Source organism: Topomyia yanbarensis, chromosome 2 (genome assembly GCF_030247195.1).
Source record: "Topomyia yanbarensis strain Yona2022 chromosome 2, ASM3024719v1, whole genome shotgun sequence".
In the NCBI taxonomy this organism is placed as follows: domain Eukaryota; kingdom Metazoa; phylum Arthropoda; class Insecta; order Diptera; family Culicidae; genus Topomyia; species Topomyia yanbarensis.
This window is the reverse complement of record NC_080671.1, coordinates 400,566,709-400,581,748: the sequence shown is the minus strand read 5'-3', so window position 1 is coordinate 400,581,748 and position 15,040 is coordinate 400,566,709. Positions and strand designations below refer to the sequence as shown.

Here is a 15,040-nt window from a genome sequence, read left to right as displayed (position 1 = left end):
TGGTTATTGGAACGTACGACAGAAATTTACAGAAAAGATTGTTCGATGAGGATGATTTGGAAGCTGCGAAAGCGGATAAGTTAATAGTTAACCAAGAGCTGTCATCAAATAGCACGCGCGTCGTTAATAGAGATGATGAAAACAGAGTTATACTACGTTCACACTACAGAGTTAAAACATGTTATAATAATTAGCAACAAGAAAAATGTCACCAAGATAGCGTAAAAATACGTTTTAACTCGTAGTGTGAACGTAGTATGAGTGTGATTGCTAAGCTGGGTAGAAGAGTAGACCGTGATTTATCAAGGCAAAACTTTCGGAGTAGAAGTAGAAGTTGTGATCGTAATTGATCTTATTACTCTGAAAACAGAAGCGGAGGTAGAAGGTACGGCAATGGTAATAGTGAAAAGACTTTTACGTGCTCATTTTGTCACAAACCGGGACACACCAAGAAATTTTGCTATAGGCTAAAACGAATAAGCCCTCGTAAATCTAAGCCAGCTGTTAAGTTTATCGACTCTCCTAAACCTTCAACCTCTCATCCCTCAGGACTTTTTAAACGCCTTAAAGAAGACCTGGATAAGTTTGATTCTGAGGATGAAGACATTCATTGCATGATGGTTTCTGCCAGAAGTAGGGTGAATGCACCTTCGGCCCTATTCTGCGCGGCGACTAATCTCACCTCACTCTAGGTGACTTTTATCACCCAATTCTGAAGAGTCACTTCGGGTGACGTGAGACACCCATTTACCCGCAATGGGGAATCTCACATCACCCGAGTCGACTCTCAGAATAGGGTAAGAAAAGTCACGTAAAGTGAGTGAGATTAGTCGTCTCACGTCACACGCCGCGCAGAATAGGGCCGCTTGTTACGTGGAATCATTGGTAGAGAAGAGGCGTTTATTGGAAGTAGATTGTGGTTCCGCGGAAAGTGTGATATCAGAGATACTTTTTCTTCGAAACTTCAGTAAATGCCCTTTGGAAAAAGTAGTAAGAAACTATATGTTATAGACGGTAATAAACTAAATATATTGGGTAAACTGAAGATTTCGGTACAGCTAAGCAGCTGGAATAGTTAGTGACCAGTGTCTGATTGTATTGCAAGGAACTAATGATTTTTTCTCGCTCATGTGTCGCAGTTGGTTGGACATATTTTTCGACGGATGGCGTAGAGCCTTCTTGGAGCCGCGGATGCAAAATCAACGTGTTAATACCGTGACAGATGATATCGTAAAAGAGGACGTGATTGATGATGCAATGCGTAAGTTTCCAATACTTTTTGATAAAAACTTATTAAATCCGATTGTGGGTTTTGAGGGCGACTTAATACTTAAGGATGATATATCCGTATTTAAGAAATCATATGAGGTACTTTTGTGGTTAAGGAATAAGGTTTCTGATCATCTTGATTATTTGAAGAAAGATAGTATCATTACGCCAATAGAGGCAAGTGAATGGGCTTCTCCGGTGATAGTGGTAATAAAGAAAGATCAAGGGATTAGACTCAATAAATAAGCTCATTATACCAAACAAATACCCTCTACCTTTACCACAAGATTTGTTCGCTACACTCTCCGGATCGAAGGTCTTTTGTTCATTAGACCTAGCTGGAGCATACTCTCAGCTTATGCTTTCAAAGCGATCAAAGAAGTTTATGGTGATTAACACAATAAAAGGCCTCTACACGTATAACCGACTCCCACAGGGTGCATCATCGAGGTCTGATTTTTTTTAGAAAGTGATGGACCAGTTGCTAAAAGGATTAGACAATGTATTCTGTTACTTAGACGACGTTCTTATTGCCGGTAAGGATTTCGAGGATTGCAAAAGAAAACTTTATTTGGTCCTAGAAAGACTGGCCAGGGCCAATATAAAGGTAAAATTTAAAAAATGCAAGTTTTTTGTAGATAATCTGCCTTATCTGGCTTGATTACTTATTACTCAAAATTTATTCCAAATTTGTGCTCCCAGATCAGAGTTCTTTATCGACTTTTGAAAAAGAACGTACGTTTTGATTGGAGTGCTGATTGCGATTTGGTTTTCAACCAATGCAATCAATCGCCCACTTTATTCCTCTTGGACTCCCACAAAAAAACCTTTCAGCCGACTTCATGCTGATTTTTTCTTTTTCGAGAAAATGGTATTCTTAGTAATAGTGGATAGTTATACAAAATGGGTGGAGGTGGAGCAGATGAAGGCTGGTATGGCGCAGATAGTAGGAAAGTGATACAAATATTCCTTAGTATTTTATCTAGATACCCGATCAGAAAGAAATAAAATTATTACATACTGTATTATTTTGTTATGATAACAAGTTGTGTAATAACTCTGGTCTCGTTAGTTGGTAAAATAACAGAAAACATAACAGCAATTCTTCTAGTATATATCAAAAATGTGACAACCTGTGATAGGCTTCTATCAGAATTATAACAAATTTTGTTAGGTTCTCCCACGGCCAATATAGCTTGTATTACCTACTGTATAGTATCAACAAATTTAGCGTGCAGGTCTAAAAATAGAATAGAATAGAAAAATATAGCATACATTAAGGCGTTTTCGTTTGGCAGCAAAAAGCTTCATGTAGCAAAAGCTTTTTATAGTTTGGTCAAATGATTGCATACATGCTGGCTGATGGTTATTACGAATATATGACACGCTGATGGTTATTTGTGGATTATAGCGATTTGAACCTGGGTATTCTGAGTTTTATGTGGATGTTTCCTGCATGAACCAACGACGTTGCTTTCGACTGATGTTTAATGTTAGCATAATATTCCTCGCATCCGTCAAGGGCAAAATGATTATAGATGCATCTTGTTTCCAGAACGCACACATTGCACTTTGCCAAAGCCTAAGGACTGTTTGTTTTCCTTGTGTCATACGCTTTGTTTTCATGCAGTTTTACTCACTACTGCAGCTGCCTATATTACGATAGACTGAATAGATTTATAGTATCTTTGCAGATTAGGAAAGTGGGCTATTTTTAGATTCTGAATAGTGCACTTCGGTGCTTCTCTTGTACGCTAACATGTTTTACACGATTTCTAGTAATAATGTCGATGCGATATGGTAACATTGAGCGGATAATTTACGTACATTATTTAACGGAGAATACGACGAATGTTATTTATTATTCCGAATAGATTCAAAGAAACAAATACCATAGTTTTGAGGTTTGATTTTTGAAATTTCAAGAGGTTTTGTTATTAGCACTTTTAATATGGGGAAGATTAAGCAAACCAGTACAATTATCTCAACCTAACAAATTCCTAGAAATACAAATCTTTTACGGTAGCGCAATCTATCAACTGCGAATATTATAACAGATAATCAGAAAATTCGAGATATTGTTGAGGATTCTTCGGTGTGGCGAATGGTAGAATATTTTATGTTTTTCTAAAATGCATTTTCCATTCCAAATTTTATTATTTTTAAGGGGAATTATTCAATATTTTTACATGAATGTTTTTAGCTACTTCAAGCACTATTTAAAACACATTTAAATTGTAACAGCGAACAATAATACCAGCTGGGATATGTATATAATCAGAGATTTCCAAGCCATTTTGAAATAATTATAGCTTTATGCAGCACACTCACAAATATTAATCTTTCAACATTTTGAACAGGTAGCTTTATTTTGTTTGAACTTTTTACAAAATGTATCAAGTATATGATTATTACGAAAATTTGTTAGCTCGATGATTTTTTAAGAGGAACGAAAACCATCGAATACAGCGGAAATATTAGAACATTGCGCATTCAAAGCAATTGTCAGTTCAACCGTAAAATGACAAACTTATCTTACGTGGAATGAAAAGATACAATAATCAAGTAAAGTCAAACATTTTTATGCGAAGTTTAAATAAAAAATGCAATGCTTTGGTAGTTCGGAGAACGCACAAACTGGCCAATTTTAATTGTTTATGAAAACCTGCATAAATTGGAGAAATCGGACTGAACATCCTCGAAGATCCTCAAAATACATAACGATATTGTAGAAATCAGTATACATCAGAAAGTTTTTAAGCTCTGAAAATTCGTTTTTGCAATATGCACAATCGGTTAAAGAAAATTAATTATATAACCATTTGACTAAACCATAACAAATAGTTTAAAAATGCTTTTTTTTCAATTCGCGTTTTATTATTTCATCTGGAGTGCTTGATACTTCCTGCATTTTTTTCAAAATAACTTTTATATGAAAATTATAATCTTTAGAATATCTTGTTGATAACTTTACGATTCCAAATTTGTTTGAATAAAGGCGTTGAAATGATTAGTCCCATATTCGAAATTGTGTGTCAGACGAGTGTCTCAGAAAATAAATAATCTCTTAACCAAAATGCAACCAAGTAAGTCAAACACCTTACTGACAAGTTTTCCGACCACTTACATCTAAAACCTCGAAAATTTGCTTTAAAAAGTTTAATAACGATGCATGAAAAGAGACTTCAGCATATTAGTAAATTGAAGGTCTTTTGTGTAATGTAACAATCATTCACAGTTGATTGTTTGATTTGTTTATTGGGGCTTTAACCATATGGTCATTTGTCCGCTTTACAGTTTACCGTTAGCGTTCAAAGATAATTGTGAAAGAACATATGTATAACATATTATAACATCATCGTTGTATGCGTACATTAATATCGTATTAGCAGTTCAATAATATCACCAGAAGATATAATCTTGATATATGTTTGCTCGCCTTGCTGATTGGGATATCACAAAAATAACACAGTGAGTAATAAATATCAATATGAGATATAAATTTGATAGATTTCTGTTATGTCGTTCTGATCGGGTACGGATTACCGGACGTGATTGTAACAGATGGAGGCCCGCCATTTAATTCTGAGCATTTTGTAAACTTTTTTAAGAAACAGGACGTAGTCGTTATGAAAATCCCCCTACCATCAAGAAAGCAATGGCCAAGCAGAGCGTTAAAGATGTTCTGAAGAAGTTCCTGCTTGACCAGAAACAAGAAAGCTAGATATGGATGAACAAATCTCGTATTTTCTTATGAATTACAGGAACATTTGCTTAGGTTCGGACGATTCATTTCCTTCGGGAGCCAAATGAGTCATAAAATCAACAGGTAAATGGCTCACTGAGACGAGAGCTAAATAACGACGTAATAGGTGAAGACAAAAAGCAAAACGGAAAAATCGTGATCAAAAGAAAGAGGTGCGACGAAAGCACAACGATTCCTCCCCCACGAGGTGATTCCTTGATGCAGTTCCGTGGGAAAGAAGGGCGAAAAAAGAGAAAGGATTGGTTTAGTGGTTACGCACGAAAGTGAGTCGTGAGTCTCACACAGTGCCAATACAATACAGACCAGGGATGACATTACGCATCTCGAAACGAAAGGTTTATTGTATGCAAGCTTGTATGAAAAAGTCGATTCGAAATGGTTCCATAATGTCGCCCCAGCCTTTTGAAGCTTTTTAAACCTTACTATAAGATAAGAAAACACCGTCAGGGATTATCCAAGTAGACCACGATAATGCTGGGAGCTTGCTTATGGAACCAGGAGCTAAATGGTTCGTGAAAACGAGAGCACAATGGCTTGCGATAATCTACTGCCCGAGAATATTCGAGAAGAGCGCCTGTGGTCTTGTCCGACACTGTACGTGTCGTTACTGTTTTCACTCTTCTACACTCTCCATTTGAGCCAATTTATTCTAATTCCTGATGGAGTACCGAAAGGGGACGGGTAAAATTTCCTGCTAAAACTATAAATTAGTATATCACGTAGGACTGGGAGTTCGCTCAGAAACACAAATATTGTTTTCGTTTTCTAGAGCTAGCGTCAATGAAAAGACAATCATGTTCTTACATCAAACAATTTTACTTTGTACTTAGACCGATAGGAATACTTTTTACAACAGCTTTAACTAAAGTCAACAACATACACACTTCACAATAACACTCTCTGTAGTATACTAATAAATGCAAACACGGCAACAGTCACTGCGGTAGCCCTAAGACTTCCAGCAGCCCCTCCATCATCTTCGGCTGTCGTCGTCGAGCCAGGACTATCGGTCGTAGTGGTCATGTGATCCGGATTGACCTTCCCTTGCAGCGTAACTCTCCACTCGACAGCCGGATAGATGGGAGAGTATCGCTTCAAATACTCCTCAGCCATATCGTACTCGCCCCAGGCAAGTACTTGAAAGTTCCGCCCATTAAACATGTCGTAACCATCGCCTCCTTCCCACAGGAACTGGTTCATGAAAATCTTGTACCGATCGTAATCATAGATGGGGCCATAGGTTGGTATGGAGCAATGTGCACATTGAACCTCAATGCTGGCAACGCGTTGACCGGGCGGTTTACTCAGGTCGTACACGACATGGATGCCAGCCATCTGTAAGAATTCACCATACCCCTGAATACCGTCATATCGGGCCACACTATGCTCCAACATTAACCGGATTATTTCCCCGGTGACTTCGGCCAGAATAACTGCATTTCCGAATGGTAGCACAGTTAGTAAATCCTTCTTGGTAATGTTTCCATCTACACCAGGTACAATAGAATCACGAATTCCTCCACCCTGTATGAACGCAATCGATGCATCTGTCCAGTACTCACTCTTTTCATCGCGCGACAGCGCGTAAGTCTTCACCATCGAATCCGCAATCATGTTCCCGATGTTACATTCCTCAAATCGACATCTCGTAGAATCCAGCAGAACTTTGGTCTGTCCAATCACTTCCTCGAGCGTTTGGATCCCCGGTCGATACAGTTCCAGCAATTGCAGCACATCGGAATCTCTGGCCACTGCTCCATTCAACAGAATCGGACTTCCATCGAATGACACCAGATTGCCGCTTGGATCGAACTCAAGCTTCATGTGTCCGAGATATTTGGTGTAAGCGTAAGCCTGAACCACCGGCACATCTCGACCGGCCAAGTTCTTCACCATTACCGGATATGGTCCCTCCGGAGGATTATTATCCGGTTGAGCTCCCGTGTAGAGAAACGTATGCGAGTGACCTCCGATGACGAGATCAATATCTGGACAACCGGCAGCAATTTGTTGATCGCGTTCCAGACCACTGTGACCGAGAGCGATTAGGATGTTGACGCCTTGTGCTTTCAAAACGGCTGCTTCCTTGCTGAAATTGAAAATGTTTGATTAAATCATCACTTAAGTTTGGTAGAACCCACTTACTTGATGGCCTGGATCTCGTCCGTGTATAGAACAGTATTGCTTGGAGTCAACTGTTTCGTTTCCGGCGTAAGGTACCCGATGACTCCGATTTTGACTCCTTCTTTAACGAATACAATCGAATTATGTAATGACTTAGTGTTCTGCATCGATGGCGTTTCGCTGAGATCTAGATTGGTGGCCAGCACCGGAAAGTCCACCTCGTTTAGGAATGGTACCAAACCTTCGACACCTAAATCGAATTCGTGGTTACCTAAGGACTGTACAGAGATTAAGTTAGTTATTTTAGTAATCTAAGAAACTATGGTTAGTTTACAATCGCATCCGGTTTCAGCAGGTTCAAAAAGGCAGCGGTTATGTTATCCTTAAAAATGGTGAACCAAGGTGTCCCGGTGTAGGTATCTCCAGCGTTCAGATAAAGGACGGGTAGTCCACCGTTTGCTTCCTCTTTTCGGTACTCGCGAATCCTGAAAACATGCAATTTATTAATTTATGTAAAATATATTTTATTTGCGATTTTCATATGGAATTTCGAATCTCAGAAATGTGCGTGGAGAGGCAAAGAATTGGACAAATCACACCGTCCTCGAAATCAATCGCTTCGCTAACTTCAGCTTATGAACCAGGACTAGGATTGTTCTTAACCCTTTATTGACCAACTTTTTACTAACATAAATAGGGTTTCGAAACTATTTCTCCTTCCCATATTTTGCTTAGACATGCTGGCTAATGAAATTTTGCTTTCGTCCGCCAGTGGCTAGTAAATGGCGGGGGAACATCGCAATAGCGCAGCCCTCTTGCAATTATTTTCTGTCGGCCGACACTTAGTCGTTTTGTGAAGGTTTGGGGCTTTTTTCTGTTCTTGCAACCATCGTTCCTCTTAAAGTCGTAGCTTGTGTTTTTTATCCGCAAGTTTAGTGTAATAAATATTTGTGTTAGCGGCCCGAGAAAAGCAGTCACGGAGAGATAAACGGATTCAGCATGTTTATGTTCGGAGAATCTATTTATCGCTGCAAGATGCATACATATACATTTACAACTATTAATCATTTCATTGCTTTCCATTGTAAGTTTAAAGTGGATATCAAGTAAATCATTGCGGCCGACTTTGTGTACAGGTGTAGTTTTTTTTATTGCATTCGAGATTCCTAAACTTAAATATTTAGCAATCACGAAAAAATAAAACAAAATTAAGTTCTAAAAATTTAAAAACAAGAAAATATTAATTTAAAAATCAATATTAACAAAAAAAAATTATTTAAAGATGTTAAAATATGAATATTTTGAAAATTTTATATTAGAATTAGAAAATTTAAATATACATATTAAATGTTTAAAATTCAAAATTGCAAAATTACAAAGTCAAAAAAAATTAAAAGATCAGAAAATTTAAAAATTTAGACATAAAAAAGTTCAAAAACTTTGAACCTGAAAAATTTTAAAGTTAAGAATATTAAAAATCGAAAACCTAGAAATTTAGAACGTAAAGCATTTCGAAATTTAAGAATTGCAAAATTATAAAATGCAACGATCTAAAAAATTGAAAAATTAATAAACTCATAATAAGATTTAAATATTTGAAAACTCAAAGATTCAAAATTTAATTCTGCGATCTAAAAGTATGAAAATGTGAAAGAATTCCGGAATGCAAAGATTTTAAAACTGAAAAGCTTAATAATTAAAAATGCATTTTTTTTTAATTTAAGCACTTAAATATTTAAAAATTGGAACTTAAATTAAAAGTATGTTAAATCTAGTAATTAAATTATTTTTAAATGCAAAAATTTATAGGCTCAAAAATTTTAAAGTTTGAAAATTTAAGTGCTGAGAATTAAAATTTTAAATTTATGGACATAAGATTAAAAATTTAAGAATTTAAAAACTTAATAATTTAAAAGTTTAGAAATTTGACATCTTAAGAATTAGGAGTATAAAAAAAACTTAAATGTTATAACTTAATAATATAATAAAAAAGATTTAGAATTATTAAAATTTAAAAATTTTATACTTTAAAAGCTCAATCATTTTGAAAATAAAAAATTAAAAAAGTTAAAATAAGAGCATAAAAAACTGCAAAATAATAAACTTTAACATTTAAATTTAAAAAAAAATTTATGTCAACATATTTGAAAACCTAAAGATGCAAAAAATCGTGATTTGGAAATTCTAAGATCTAAAAATTTGATAAAATAAGAATCCCAAAATGTAAACTCATTTAAAGAAATAAGAATTTTAATATTTAAAGCATTTTAAATTTAAATATTTAAAGATTCGAAAATGTGGAAATTTAAAGAAAATACCATTCAGAATTTCAAAAAAATTTAAAATTAATGTGTTCCAAAATTTTTATCTTAAATTTTTTAAAAGTAATGAAAATCAAAAGGATTAAAATTTATTGACATGAAAATTTACGAATCACAATGCTTAAAAATTTGAAAAATCAAGAAATGAAAAATTTTAATATTTGGAAATTTGAAATTTGGAAAATTCAAGGATATAAAAATTTCAAAATATGGAAACTTTAATTTGCACATATTCTAAAATATTAGAATTTATAAATTAAAAAATTTAAGATACTGATATTGAAAATTTAAGAATGAATTCTTTAATTATCTTTCTTTTAAATTTAGATTTAAATAACGTCTTTAAATCAAAATTGAAAAGTTTAATGCACTTAAAATTAATAGAAAAGAGAATTTTAAATATTTAAATATTCAAAAATTCATGACCATTTAATATTCAAAGTTTTAATAATTTTTTATTTAAAGTTATTAAATTAAAAATTCATGAATCGAACAACTTTAAAATTTTAGAGCTTAATGAATCGCGAATTTAAAAATTTAAAGATGCAAAGATGCATATATATTCATATGTTTTCGAATATTTCATAATTTTAAATTCCTTAATTGTTGTATTCTAAATTTTCAATCTCAAAAATTTTGAATTTGGAAAATTTGTATTTTTAGATCTTTGAAGAAATTTAAAAATTTAAGAAACAGAAAATACGAAACTAAGAATTCAGAAATTTTGAAAAATAAGAATTTAATAAGAATAATAATTTGAAAAATCAGAGATAGTAAAATAAATTTAAATGATTAAGATTTTTAAAAAAATTTGAATTTGTTTTCATTATCTCTGATTTTTCAAATTCTTATTTATATTAAATTCTTATTTTTAAAATTTTTTGAATTCTTAGTTTCTCGTATTTTCTGTTCCCTTAATTTTTAAATTTCTTTTTTTTAATTTATTTGTATTCTGACGGAAAGTACGTCTTCCTTTACTATACTTTACATAGGTTGACATAGCGGTTATGTACCGGATATTACCCGCCCTAGTTTTTTAAATTTTCAAATGTTTCAAAATTCAAATTATGACATTTAAAGACATTAGATCGTAATTTTTCATCTATTAAATTTTTAAAACGCATAGATGTTTAAGTTTTTAGATGCTCAAATTTTAAAATTTTAATATTCTCAAGACGGTTAAATTTTTAAATATTTTTATTCCGGAGATTTTAAATTTCTAAATACTTAAATTTCCAATTTTCAAATATTCGAGTTAGAAGATTTTTAAATTTTTTCATTTTCAATTTTTAAACATTTAAATTCTTAAATTTTTTAAGCTTGAAATCGTACTTCTTTTAAATTCCAATATTTAAAACTTTTAGAATTTTACGATCGCTGCATTTTTAAAGTTTCTAGTCCTTAAATTTAAACTTTAAATTTTTAAATTTTTTAAATTTTCTAAATTTAGAATTCTTGCATTTCCAAATTTTTGAGTTCTTAAATTTCCAATTTTTTAAATCCTTTGCATCCAATATTTTTAAATTCTAAATTAGGTAGAAGAATTCCTAAATTAGAGAATTTAAAACTATTAAATTTAAAAATTAGAAATTTTAAGATTTTGGAAATCTAAGGATTAAAAAACTCAAAAATATTTTTAAACTTCAAACATTTTATAATTCAAGAGTTGGAAAATTTAAATACTTAAACACTTCTAAACTTTAAAATTTAAGTATTTCATTTTTTAATATATCGAAATTCAAAAATTTAGGAATTTAAAATTATTAAAATTAAAATATTCCAAATTTCAAAATTTAAAAAGTCAAGAAGTTAAAAAAAAAATAAATGCAATAATATCAAAATACCCGAAAAAGATACAGTAAAGACATAATACACAAATCGACTGATATTTCATATTTCTAAATCTCAATTTTTAAATAATAAAATTTTAAAAATTTGAATTATAAACTTATAAATTTCCGAATCATGAAAATTGCAATGCATAAATTTGCAAATTTTTAAATTTTAAAGCATTAAATTTTTTCTAGGCTTGAATTTTAAAATTTTTGCGTTCTTAAATTTTCTAATTTCATATATATGAATCCTCAAATATGGTAGAAAAAAATAAACCTTCAATTTTGAAAACTTTTTTGTTTTGTGGAATTTTTTAGTTTTTAAAATCTCAAATTTTTAAATCCTCAAATTTTAATTAGTTTTTTTAACTTTTAAATCGTTAAATTTTCAAACTTTAAAATTTCTAATCATTCAAATTCCCAAATATTTAATTCTTTATATATGAGCACTCAAAATATTTTAAGATCAAGAAATTTAAAATTTTTGAAATTAAATGTTTAAAAAATTGGAAATTTTTGAATTTGAAAGTCTAAAGATTCGAAAATTTGCAAATTTTCAAGTTTCAAGATTTTACAAATTCAAAATTTAAAAATTGAAAACTTTGAAAATTGTAAGAATAAAGGATTTTAAAATTTAAAATTTTCATGATTTAATTTGAAAAATTTGATACCTAAATTCCTAAGAAAGTTGTGATCAAAACATTTAAAATAACCTTTAAATTTAAAACTAAGTAATTTAAGAAGTTAAATATTTGAAATTTTAAATGTGTGAAACTAAAATATTCAACAATCTAAAAATTGAATAACTTAAAAATTCATGAATTCAAAAATTGCCAAATTCTCAAATTTAAATATCGGATAATCAAAACTGCAAAAATATCCTATTAGGAAACAAAAAATATATAAAGACATAGAAATTGAAATAAACAACACCAAACTACAGAAAAAATACAAAAATAAATAATTACAAAAAATGACAATTTTCAAAAATACAAATTTTTTAATATTTGGATATTTAAATAGGCGCATATTTAAAACTTCCTTTCATTAAATTTTAAAATTTTGGAATCCTAATATTTTAAAATTTTTAAATCAGAAAAAAAATAAATAATAAATATTTGAGAGCTTCAATATTTGAAGAAAATTTCAAGATTTACGTATTTAAAAATTCCATGATCATAAAATTTCTTGACTTAATTCGAAAAATTGGATTTCCTAAAGACCTCAAAAGTTTGCGATCAAAAAATTCGAAAATTAAACATTTGAAAGTTTGAAAATTTAGTGGTTTAAGAATGTAAATATTTACGATTTTAAATGCTAAAAAACTAAAATATTCAAGGATCCAACAATTCATTAATTAAAAAATTGATAAATTCAAGGATTGTCAAATTCTCAAATTCGAAAATTTAAATGTTGAACTAGAAACTACAAAAATATTATAGTACATAAAACAAAAAATATAAAAACAGAAACCGAAAAAAACACAAAAATACCAAACCACAGGAAATAAAATACGGAAGTCAATAAATACAGAAATTGGCAATTTTTTAACGCACAAATTTTTAAATATTTGGATATTAAAATTTAGGTATATTTAAATTTTTTGAATTGTTGAATTTCAAAATTTTAAAATTTGAAATTTCCAAAATTTTAAATTTTAAAATCTCAAATTTTGAAAATTTTAAAATTTTAGAATTTCAAAATTTTAAAATTTTGAGATTTTAAAATTTCTAAATCTTCGAATTTTTTAACGAACCAACAATGCATTAATTCAAAAAGTGATAAATTCAAGGATTGCCAAATTCTCAAATTCAAAAATTTAAATGTTGGACTAGAAGCTGCAAAACTATTATAATACATAAAACAAAAAATATAAAGACAGAAACCGAAAGAAACACAAAAATACCAAACCACAGGAAACAAAATACGGAAATCAATAAATACAGAAATTGGAAATTTTTAAACATGCAAACTTTGAAGTATTTGGGTATTAAAATTTTAATATATTTAAATTTTTGAATTATTGAATTTCAAAATTTTAAAATTTTGAGCATTAAACTTTTAAAATTCTAAATCTTGAATTTTAGGATTTTCAATTCAAAATAATTTTAAATTCTGAAATTTCAAAATTTTAAAATTGCAAGATTTTTAGTTTTTTTATGAATTTTAAAATTTTTCTAATTTCTGAGTATACTTTTGATTTTTTAGTTTCTTTATTTTTTTAACGTTTTGAATTCGTACATTTTAAGAATTTTAAAATTTTAATATTCCTAAACTTTAATATTTTTAAGATTTTGAATTTTTGAAACCCAGAATTCGAAAATTTTCAAATTTTGAGATTTTAAAATTCCCAAATCTTCGAATTTTTTAACTTTAAATTTTTAAATATTTAAATCACGAATTTTTAAAATTGTGTATTTTTAAAATCTCAACACGTCTGAATTTCAAAATTTTAGACTTTCGAAATTTTATAAAGTTAGAATATAAGAATTTTAAAATATTGAAATTTTCAAATTTCTAAATTTTCAAGCCTTTAAACTTTAACTAGTTAAATTATTGGTTGTGAAATGCTTGACTTTTAAGTTTTTAATTCCTTTAACTTTTAAATTTTTGAAATTTCAAATTTTAAGTTTTTGAATTATCGGATTTCCAAATTTCAAAAATCTCGCGAATCGAAAATTTTTGATATCAAATTTTTAATTTATATGCATTAATTTTTAAATATTCAAGTTCTTGAATTTCAGATTCATGTTTTTTTTTTCGAATTTTTATATTTATTTGTACTATTTACTATTTGTACTTTTGTACGTTTGTATTATAGTGTTTTTGTGTTTATTTATTTCGATTATAGAGGTTTCAACCTTAGGGTCATTCCTTTTTCGGGTTTGAAATATCTCTGTAGAAAAATGTCTAACCCGGGATTGGGAATCGAATCCTAGTGAACTGCGTATAAAGCAATCGATATACCAACTACGCTATGCCCGCCCTCCTTTTTGTATTTTGATGTTCTAGCGTCGTTGTACTATTTATATATGTATTTTTGTATAGCTGAATTTTAGTATTATTTTCTTCTGTTCTTGTATTATTTAATTTTTGTGTTCTTGCATTCTTATATTTGATTTTTATATATTTTTTTTTGTATTGTATTCCTGAATTGTTGGGTATTACTTTTTGAACTCTTAAATTTTTCAAGTTTTTAATTTTTCAACATTTGAATTCTTGAATTCCTGAATTTTTGAAGTTCCCAATTCTATACTTTTTTCAGCTTTAAATTCGTTAATGTTTTGAATATTCAAATTTATCGAATTTTTATGTTTTAATATCATATTCTTTTATACTTTATTTCTACGATTTTTGCATTTGTAGTTTTTCAATACACGAATTTTAAATTTTAGAAAGCGACGAACCACGGTAGTGATCAGACGTCCATAAGATTATTGTTTTTTTTCTTCGGGACAGTTTCCCGCCACCGTAACGAAAAGTTTAGTGCGCGTGTGCGACGGTAGATTCCCGTCGAAAGTGCCGGCCCGTGGTTCGGGCGCGTAAGTTTGTGGTGTTGGGTCGCCGGAGAAGGGAAGCTAATTGCAAAGGAGCCACTCGCTTCCCCCGGCTAACTACAAAGGACCCAGTGATACCACGCCGCCATCACTGTGGAGGATCAGCCGAACGAGCATTGCTCTCCTCCACAGCTAATCGCAAAGGAGGGCGAAGCAGGTAGGACAACGGAT

The 15,040-nt window shown here is 30.6% G+C and overlaps 1 protein-coding gene across 4 annotated transcripts in view; it reads right to left on the bottom strand.

The window, feature by feature from the left end:
• Nucleotides 1-5,832: 5,832 nt before the first annotated feature.
• The window catches only part of LOC131684922 (protein 5NUC), a 55,007-nt gene continuing 45,799 nt past the window's right edge, over nt 5,833-15,040 (bottom strand). For all 4 annotated transcript variants that reach the window (XM_058968174.1, XM_058968175.1, XM_058968172.1 and 1 more), the window contains exons 3-5: nt 7,494-7,644; nt 7,181-7,437; nt 5,833-7,124 (exon numbers count right to left, since the gene is read on the bottom strand). In XM_058968174.1, the coding sequence (XP_058824157.1) occupies nt 5,921-7,124; nt 7,181-7,437; nt 7,494-7,644 (1,612 nt within the window). In that variant the 3' untranslated portion in view covers nt 5,833-5,920. The remainder of the gene's footprint in view (nt 7,125-7,180; nt 7,438-7,493; nt 7,645-15,040) is intronic.